Source organism: Sinocyclocheilus rhinocerous, unplaced genomic scaffold, assembly GCF_001515625.1.
Source record: "Sinocyclocheilus rhinocerous isolate Xijiao unplaced genomic scaffold, SAMN03320098_v1.1 scaffold1163, whole genome shotgun sequence".
In the NCBI taxonomy this organism is placed as follows: Eukaryota; Metazoa; Chordata; class Actinopteri; order Cypriniformes; family Cyprinidae; genus Sinocyclocheilus; species Sinocyclocheilus rhinocerous.
Genome location: NW_015642328.1, coordinates 836,529 through 846,546, shown reverse-complemented (window position 1 = coordinate 846,546; position 10,018 = coordinate 836,529). Strand labels below are relative to the sequence as shown.

General features: G+C 42.5%; 3 protein-coding genes across 3 annotated transcripts in view; 1 reads left to right on the top strand and 2 right to left on the bottom strand.

The window, feature by feature from the left end:
* Positions 1-2,624, top strand: LOC107755791 (myristoylated alanine-rich C-kinase substrate-like). Its single transcript, XM_016572710.1, has 2 exons — positions 1-270; positions 1,080-2,624. The coding sequence occupies exons 1-2, from the start codon at positions 184-186 to the stop codon at positions 1,671-1,673; spliced, it is 681 nt and encodes a 226-aa protein (XP_016428196.1). The 5' UTR covers positions 1-183; the 3' UTR covers positions 1,674-2,624.
* Positions 2,625-3,650: 1,026 nt separating this feature from the next.
* On the bottom strand, positions 3,651-6,455 carry LOC107755767 (collagen alpha-1(X) chain-like). The gene is made up of 2 exons (XM_016572661.1): positions 6,443-6,455; positions 3,651-6,038 (listed from the first exon to the last, which is right to left on the bottom strand). Exons 1-2 carry the CDS (start codon positions 6,453-6,455, stop codon positions 4,198-4,200), a joined length of 1,854 nt encoding a protein of 617 aa, XP_016428147.1. The 3' UTR covers positions 3,651-4,197.
* A 186-nt stretch (positions 6,456-6,641) lies between these two features.
* Positions 6,642-10,018, bottom strand: part of LOC107755766 (collagen alpha-1(X) chain-like) — a 3,860-nt gene continuing 483 nt past the window's right edge. Inside the window, exons 2-3 of the mRNA XM_016572660.1 lie at positions 9,986-10,018; positions 6,642-8,152 (exon numbers count right to left, since the gene is read on the bottom strand). The exon at positions 9,986-10,018 is cut by the window's right edge and continues 109 nt beyond it. Of these exons, the coding sequence (XP_016428146.1) occupies positions 6,642-8,152; positions 9,986-10,018 (1,544 nt within the window). The remainder of the gene's footprint in view (positions 8,153-9,985) is intronic.

Below are 10,018 nucleotides of genomic sequence, written 5' to 3'. Positions count from 1 at the left end.
GAGAGTGCTATAATTAGTGTTTTTTCCCGATCAGTTGATCAAAGCTTTACCTCTCGTTATCTTTTTCCGCGGTTTTATTTGAAAACAGACGCTCTTGAGAGCGAGCACGCGACGCGTCTGAGGGAGAAGCTCGCGCTCTTTGTTCATTCATTTGATCTGCGATTCTTTGTTGCGTGTGAAAGCATGGGAGCGCAAATCTCCAAAAACGGAGCAAAAGACGAGACTGTTGCCGAAAAACCAGCCGAGGCTGCGAATAAATCAAACGGGCAGGTAATAACTTTAATTATTGTCTTTGTACAGGCGTGTGATGTTTTGAGGGGGTGTGCAGTACCAAAAACCAAGTCGGTTCAAATGAACAATGAGCCGATCAACAAAGGGACTCTCCACTTTCCACTGAAAATCAGCATTTTGTATGAAATATCGACGTTATTGTTGTATAAAATTACATGATGAACATACATTTGTTAGATTTAGTGTAAATTACAATTTTCTCATTTGCACGTTGATTGGAATGGACCCCTATGTAACCAGTGCGTTTGAACGGCAAGTAAAAAAATGTTTCTTTTAAAATCATATAATTACGTTAAAAATCGGTGATTTCATTCCGATTTTTAAAAAACGTTGTTTTTTTTTTTGTGTTTTTTTCGTCGTAGCTTTATTAAGATTTTCCGTCGTGCAAAGGCATTTCGGTAAAATCACCACGCCTTTGTCGCATCTTGTTGATAAAATGGAAGTACAAATAAGCTATGAGACGCAATCCATGGATTTAATATGAGAAATGGCTTTAATATGAGAAGTGGCCTTGCAAGACTATCTGTGCCCTCAAAACGATGATCTCCACGGTTTGATCAGCGCTGGTGGATCTACTCGTCCATCTTGCAACGCTTTCACTTAAATGGCAACAGCATCGGCCAGACAAAGTGCATGAGACTCACGTGGCGAACCTATAGACTCCAGATAGGGTTTTCATACAGAATTTTGTAGGTTGTAAAAATGCGAAATGAATACAAACATTTGGGTTTTAATTTTTGCACAGTGCAAAAACACAACTCATATGAAGCCTTTTCTTATTCCCACAGGAGAATGGCCATGCTAAAACCAATGGGAATGCAGAAGCAGCCACGGAGGATGTGCAGGCCAATGGAAAGCACTCTGCCGATGGGGAGGTAAAAGCAGAGGAAGGAAAGGCCGAGGAAGGAGGTGCAGAGAAGGCTGCTCCTGAGGGCGAAGCGGAGAGTTCCGCCGTTGCGAATGGCGAAGACACGGCCAAAACAGATGAAAACGGTTCTGCTTCGGTGAGCAGTGAGCCTGCCAAAACCAAAAAGCGTTTCTCCTTTAAGAAACCCTTCAAACTTAGCGGCTTCTCCTTTAAGAAGAGCTCCAAAAAGGATGCTGAAGGTGGAGAGGCGGCAGCAGCTGTGGAGAACGGTGAGCAGAAGAAGGATGCTGAACCTGAATCTGAGGAGGCCAAGCCTGAGGCCTCCAGCGAAGAGAACAAGACGGAGGCTCCAGCTGATGAACCAAAAGCTGAGGAACCAGCTGAAAACAAAGAGGAAAAACCATCCAGTGAGTTAGCCGAAGAGAAGCCAGCTGAGGAGAAGCAAGCAGAGGCTGCTCCTCAGGAACCAGCGGCCGCAGAGAGCTCAGATGCCCCAGCCGCTGCCACAGAGTAAGATGGAGGTGAAAAGCCCGTTTTAGATGAAGTCCGAGGAGCACAAACATGGAAAATTTGTACAAAAACCAATGACATTTCAAACCTTCTGTTTTCTCCCATACTTTCATCCATTCCTGTTCCATCCACTACATTGTATATGGCATTTTGAAGGAAGGAATTTGGATGGAATGATTGGAAGTGAAAGGCACATTTTCCCCCATGTTTTTAATATTTTTTTATAGCAGTTGTGTGGGTGTGTGTGCGGATGAGTGAGATTAATAGAGCATTGCTTGTTTCAATTATTTTTTTTTTTTACATTTTCTTTTGTAGGTGAACTATGTTAGTGTCGTAAGGACATTGAGTTGAAATGTTAGTTGAAGGTACTGGTGCCATACAATTGGGTAAATCAAGCGTGTGGAAAAAGGAGCTATCAGTAACAACGCCGCTGAGCAATTTACAGATGTTATTGGTCAGTTCTCATTTGATTTTACTGTCATTACATGAATCACTAAAACAGGTGCTCAAAACCTCAGCAGCTGCATTGTGCAATACCGCAGCATTATGTATTGGTATTGGCTTTTGTCATTGCTGGATTTTACGATGTTGAAAATGGCTTTATCATGTTTTCTTTCTTAATATCAATGGTATCTGAAGTTTTTTCCCTCTCTTTCTGGAAATAATCCTGTTTCAATGAGAATGATGTTCTAAAATGTTTAACATCAAAACATTTGACTTGTCATGTGTAATGCAGTCCAAGTGGTTTTTATTCCAGCAGAGTTCCACAAATGTTTGAAAAATTGCCGGTGCAATCGTCAAGTAGATTTTTTTTCTTTTCTTTCCTGTAAATACTTCAGCACCATCTCTGCTTGATTTTTAAATGGAATGTAACTGCGTGCAAATAATTCACAATGCTTCTTTTACCCCTGCATTTTAGGGGCATTCAAAACAAAAATAAAGGATTTAGACCGACTATGAGTTTTGAGTTTTGATTTTGCAATATTCATTTATATAATATAAGAAATTGAGAATTTTACAAGAGAATAACGTGAAATGTTATTTTGGTTGAGGTCTTCTATCCTTCCATGACTATCTCTACCATCAAACCCATTGTGCCATCATATATTGAACAACAGCACCATGATAAAACTTTTAATTATGTGATTATATGAGGGTTTGTAGGCTTTACTCCACCTCTTTCTCAAATCACAAAGACCTTGAGGTATGAAAAACTTTTCATTATGTTTTGTGTATTTATCCCCAGCACTGGTAAATACCGTTCTTCTAAATCCCAAGAAAAGCCAAATGCTTTCCAAGTATAAAATGAATGTTAACAGACACTACTCGGATGTTTTTAGCCTACCACAGAAGCTAAAGATAATTTAGAACCATGCTTTTTCTGCGCTCCAAGATGAACCCCACCACTAATCTAGCAACCACAAGATGGGTGTGTTTTCACCCAATATTCCTGTTCCTAGTTTAGATGCTGGATATTCATCTTATATATGGCAATGTTAAACTTGTGGCTCCCACCTCTGCTCTAACAGATGGTAACGACTTCACCCTCCAGGTGCTCTTGTCTTCATTTTTTTATTCAACCACATCCCTCAAACCCTCCAAATGCAGTGCGTGCCTGTGGCTTGTGGCTCCCAGCTTCTGATTGCCTCCACCCAGTGTCTTCTGTTTGATTTGACTCTCCACTTAACCCACATCTTTTGGATGACTGGGTGAACTTAACACAGTCATCAAAGCATACTCTTTACTTCCCTCTCCTATTTTTAAAGACACTGCTCTTGAAACTACATAATTTATTATTGTCATTATTTTTTGTAACCACCAACACAAAATAGAAATATCCCTTTAGATATGTGCGCTGTTGTAATTCTGTTGCATCGTATACCACTTTGTAGTTAACCTTGTTTCTAAAATCACAGCAAATGACTCATGAAATTATTCAGCATACTAAAACACGAACACAGACAAGAACTCTTTAGGAAATATTTTATTTTAGTCATTATGGTTTACAGAGCAAAATTAATCATTCGGGATAACATTTATAGATGTTTATTTGTTTGCTTGTGAGTTTGTTTTTCATAATTTTCACCATCTCACAATATTCAAGTCAGATATAAGGATGTCAGGAAGAGCATTCTCTCTGTATAATCAGTAAGGATATAAGGACAACAATAACAGTAAAATAAGACACAAAGGTTTGAATTAGCCACTGTGATCAGCAACAAGAAAACAAAAATACAAAAAAAAAAAAAAACGAGGAAAAGACATGAAATTATCAGGACACATCTTCACATGCTCGATCCACACACACAAAAAATGAAATTGTTAAGGTTTTAACTGTCTTTCTATCCCTGATAACGTGTTACATAAATTACTTCCTTCTTATTGGCACCACTGCTTGGAATTTTCAAGTTGAGATGCTTGTATTTCTCAGAACAACAGCACAATCTGTTATGCATCAAGGTTCGCAGAACAGGATATTTTGTTTGAGAAATAGTGATGTTTTAGATGTGATGTGGTTGATCACCTTATCACGTAGAGGCAATCAGGAACCCAGAGAAAGAGCAATGGACATTATCAGCGGCAAAAACGCCATTAGCCTCATCATCAGGGATCTGGATATAAACAGTGTCTTGCTCATTGAGCTGAAGGACAGAACTACCAGACATCTGGTCCACAAATCCCTTGTTGTACTCATCATAGGTGAACATGACTGGATCACTATTTTTATAAAGTGCCACTAAAGCATTAGCACCGTTCACATGCATGCTATAGGAGAAGTAATAAATTCCTGGAATCTGGCAGGTGAACAGACCTGTCTCGGGATCATAATGCTGCTCTGCATTATACACAATCTGATCAAACTTAATTGGGGTGCCAGATGGGGGATAAGGTGTCACAGTTGCAACAGTGAATGCAGACACAGGACTTTTGACAAGAACTGGGTATGAAATTTCACTTTGGGCCTTCTCAAATATGGCCTCACCAGGAGGACCAGGAGGGCCGGGAGGTCCAGCAGGACCCGGAAGTCCAGCAGGTCCATCAGATCCAGGAAGTCCAGGTGGACCCTGAGGTCCAGGAATTCCTTTGGCAGCCAAACCAGCTGGGCCAGGTGATCCAGGAATACCTGGGTGACCTTTAAGGCCAGGTAGGCCTGAAGGACCTGCTGGGCCAATGGGGCCTCTTGCTCCAGGAGCACCTGCCTCTCCTTTTTCACCTGCTGCTCCAGGATATCCTGTATGACCCTTTGGTCCAACAGGCCCAGATGTTCCTGGGGCACCAGGAACACCTGTTTGGCCAGCATCTCCTTTGTTGCCAAGTGCACCAGTAGCTCCCCTGGGACCAGATTGGCCTGTGGCACCTGGATAACCCTGCTTGCCTTCAATGCCTTGGGGTCCCTGTTCTCCCTTGTGCCCCTTCAGCCCTGGAGGTCCCATTGGACCTTGATCACCCTTATCACCTGTTGCTCCCCTCTCACCTGGGAAACCTCTTGCCCCTTGAGGACCAGCTGGACCCATAGGACCAGTGGCACCTGGATATCCAGTGTGCCCTTTAGAACCTGGCTCACCTTTCTGACCTGTTGTACCTGGGCTACCAGCTACTCCCCTCTCACCTTTTGCACCAGGTTCACCTGGTTTGCCATAACCTGGAACACCAGGAGCACCAGGAGCACTAGCTGCACCTTGTGGACCTTTGGGGCCAGCAGGGCCAGGCATACCTGGAGCACCATTCTCACCTGGCTTGCCTGGAATTCCAATTCCAGGAGCACCCGTTTGACCTTTTGTACCTGGTGCACCCATGGGTCCAGGTTCCCCATCACGGCCAGGTGAGCCTGATTTACCTGGTTCACCAGGAAGTCCAGATTTGCCAGATCTTCCAACACCAGGCTCACCAGGCTTTCCAGTAGCGCCCACTGGTCCTGCTGGACCTCTCCCACCTGGTGGCCCCTGAACCCCAATACCCCTTTCTCCTTTTTGTCCTGGCGCACCAGGAATACCTGGATGTCCTTTAATACCTGGCGCACCCTGTGGTCCCACTGCTCCTGGCAGACCTGCTGTTCCAGGTTTGCCTGTTGCAGAAATGCCTGCTGGTCCAGGGCTACCAACAGGACCAGGCATTCCTCTGGGGCCTTGAGGACCAGGTGCACCAGTATCTCCATTAAGTCCAGGTGCACCTGTGGCTCCAGGTTTGCCGGATCCACCTGGAGTACCAGGTTTTCCATGTGCTGAGTAACCAGCAGGACCAGGTGGTCCAGGGGGTCCCTGTGGCCCTGGCAGTCCTTCACCATCTTCTCCTCGGTCTCCAGGGGGGCCAGGAGGTCCAGGTGGGCCTGGCTCACCAGGGGTGCCTGGTTCTCCTGCTACGGATACCACTGTAATAAAACAAAAAGCATATCAGTGGCAATATTCATAGTCATTATGTACATCAGTGGCAATAATCAGTTATAGATGGAATTGCCACTTTGGAATTGAGTTAATGTAATTTGATGTTGACAATACACTATGAGTACAATATACCAGTATAAAAATGATAATATACAGTGTTTCTAGAGATCTGGACAGAAATGTTTGACTAAAAGTGGTCCTATAACCATATAGTGCCTTGTTAGTAATTGTTTGACTATAGAATGGTTCACAGATATAACTACAGGCTTTTTATAATAGAGCTGTTTTCCTAAGAAGCAGGAAGTCAGTATCAAGTTGAGTATGAGTATGTAAGTATGCTCTACAGATCTTCTATAAAGTCCTTTTTTATTCAAGATCCTTTTATAAAAACAGTGTTCATACATCAGAAATAATTCATTTTAAAACTTCAAATAACACATTTTAAAATGTCAAACCTTGTGTATCGTTGATGCATGACAAATCTATAAGTATACATTTATACATACATTTGTATGTTAAATTATATATATATTTCTTATCTCTTTAATTTTTGTGGATAAAGTACTTGTTTCAAATGTTATATTTTAACTTTAAATCTTATATCTGCCAGATGGGGGATAAGGTGTCACAGTTGCAACAGTGAATGCAGACACAGGACTTTTGACAAGAACTGGGTATGAAATTTCACTTTGGGCCTTCTCAAATATGGCCTCACCAGGAGGACCAGGAGGGCCGGGAGGTCCAGCAGGACCCGGAAGTCCAGCAGGTCCATCAGATCCAGGAAGTCCAGGTGGACCCTGAGGTCCAGGAATTCCTTTGGCAGCCAAACCAGCTGGGCCAGGTGATCCAGGAATACCTGGGTGACCTTTAAGGCCAGGTAGGCCTGAAGGACCTGCTGGGCCAATGGGGCCTCTTGCTCCAGGAGCACCTGCCTCTCCTTTTTCACCTGCTGCTCCAGGATATCCTGTATGACCCTTTGGTCCAACAGGCCCAGATGTTCCTGGGGCACCAGGAACACCTGTTTGGCCAGCATCTCCTTTGTTGCCAAGTGCACCAGTAGCTCCCCTGGGACCAGATTGGCCTGTGGCACCTGGATAACCCTGCTTGCCTTCAATGCCTTGGGGTCCCTGTTCTCCCTTGTGCCCCTTCAGCCCTGGAGGTCCCATTGGACCTTGATCACCCTTATCACCTGTTGCTCCCCTCTCACCTGGGAAACCTCTTGCCCCTTGAGGACCAGCTGGACCCATAGGACCAGTGGCACCTGGATATCCAGTGTGCCCTTTAGAACCTGGCTCACCTTTCTGACCTGTTGTACCTGGGCTACCAGCTACTCCCCTCTCACCTTTTGCACCAGGTTCACCTGGTTTGCCATAACCTGGAACACCAGGAGCACCAGGAGCACTAGCTGCACCTTGTGGACCTTTGGGGCCAGCAGGGCCAGGCATACCTGGAGCACCATTCTCACCTGGCTTGCCTGGAATTCCAATTCCAGGAGCACCCGTTTGACCTTTTGTACCTGGTGCACCCATGGGTCCAGGTTCCCCATCACGGCCAGGTGAGCCTGATTTACCTGGTTCACCAGGAAGTCCAGATTTGCCAGATCTTCCAACACCAGGCTCACCAGGCTTTCCAGTAGCGCCCACTGGTCCTGCTGGACCTCTCCCACCTGGTGGCCCCTGAACCCCAATACCCCTTTCTCCTTTTTGTCCTGGCGCACCAGGAATACCTGGATGTCCTTTAATACCTGGCGCACCCTGTGGTCCCACTGCTCCTGGCAGACCTGCTGTTCCAGGTTTGCCTGTTGCAGAAATGCCTGCTGGTCCAGGGCTACCAACAGGACCAGGCATTCCTCTGGGGCCTTGAGGACCAGGTGCACCAGTATCTCCATTAAGTCCAGGTGCACCTGTGGCTCCAGGTTTGCCGGATCCACCTGGAGTACCAGGTTTTCCATGTGCTGAGTAACCAGCAGGACCAGGTGGTCCAGGGGGTCCCTGTGGCCCTGGCAGTCCTTCACCATATTCTCCTCGTTCTCCAGGGGGGCCAGGAGGTCCAGGTGGGCCTGGCTCACCAGGGGTGCCTGGTTCTCCTGCTACGGATACCACTGTAATAAAACAAAAAGCATATCAGTGGCAATATTCATAGTCATTATGTACATCAGTGGCAATAATCAGTTATAGATGGAATTGCCACTTTGGAATTGAGTTAATGTAATTTGATGTTGACAATACACTATGAGTACAATATACCAGTATAAAAATGATAATATACAGTGTTTCTAGAGATCTGGACAGAAATGTTTGACTAAAAGTGGTCCTATAACCATATAGTGCCTTGTTAGTAATTGTTTGACTATAGAATGGTTCACAGATATAACTACAGGCTTTTTATAATAGAGCTGTTTTCCTAAGAAGCAGGAAGTCAGTATCAAGTTGAGTATGAGTATGTAAGTATGCTCTACAGATCTTCTATAAAGTCCTTTTTTATTCAAGATCCTTTTATAAAAACAGTGTTCATACATCAGAAATAATTCATTTTAAAACTTCAAATAACACATTTTAAAATTTCAAACCTTGTGTATCGTTGATGCATGACAAATCTATAAGTATACATTTATACATACATTTGTATGTTAAATTATATATATATTTCTTATCTCTTTAATTTTTGTGGATAAAGTACTTGTTTCAAATGTTATATTTTAACTTTAAATCTTATATCTGTGATTCTATTTTATGTAATTTCAGAAACATTCCTACATTTCACTTCCTACAATTGCATGCAGCATTGTTTTGCTGTATTGTTGATAAATAAACTTGACTGGACAAAGGCAATCCAGAATATTTATCCAAAGACTTAAGGGATATAACTCTTTCTTAAATATTGTATTGTGATTTTAACTTAAAATCCGAGGTACTTCAGCATTAAATGTATTTTGTATATTTTGTATTCATACTACATATATCCATAACAATCAGTTGTCTGTTTTACATTACATTATCTATTCTTTTTTGTGCATTTTGTAATTCCACTTTAGAATATAATCCCTGTTTTAAAAATATATATTTATGTGGCTGGGGCTTCAGTTTTATGATTGCTTTCATGTGGTCAAATCTATTGGTTTGTAAACTGCATCATACCAAAGGTCATTCTTCTAGGCACAGCTTTTATGAAACAAAACAGATGTGTCTAGATTTTGCTGTGACACACCCAGACAAATCACTTTTCAACATGTCTCTAAGAAGCTCATTTTAAATAGCTAACTTTCAAAAGTTGGTTGGTTTTTATGTGCATATACTTTCAAATCTAAAACAACACGGAATTGCTTCTACTCAAACAAATCATATAAATCTGTACAGTATTTTGTTGTATAGTAATACCAATCTAAGGATGACTTCTATGAATATATTTGAACTTTGCAGATTTCATCGAACCATGTAGTTAAACACAATATAAGAAAACAGATTCAACATACTGAATTTTTCATACAGTACATCCTTCAGCCTACTGTTCAACACTCCAGACTGGAATTTAGTGAAAGATATTATAGGACTAAAGGATCAGTTTTATGTAAAAATGCATTTTTGCTACCTAAACAAAAATGATTTTAAAAATGACTTCTGGTATATAATCAGAGACAGCAGAACAGACTTCATAGTATGATGCATCTTTAAAGGCATGACATGTTTTAGCCTACAATGAATCTAAAATTTGAATATTCAAAACCTTAGACAAGTTGCATCACACTATTGGAGGAAGCATTGTGTATCAGCAACCAATCAGTGTGCTGGATTCTACTCATGCAGCTTTGCAATGTGCATACCTAATTTTTACCTAAGATTTGTTTTGCCTCATTTAGATCAAGTACCACAAACAGAAGCAGATCTTCAGCACGCTGCAGAAAGCAAAGGGAAGCATTTTTCAATTTGAAACATACCATGGCTTTTTACTGAGTAAGGCTGGTACTGAG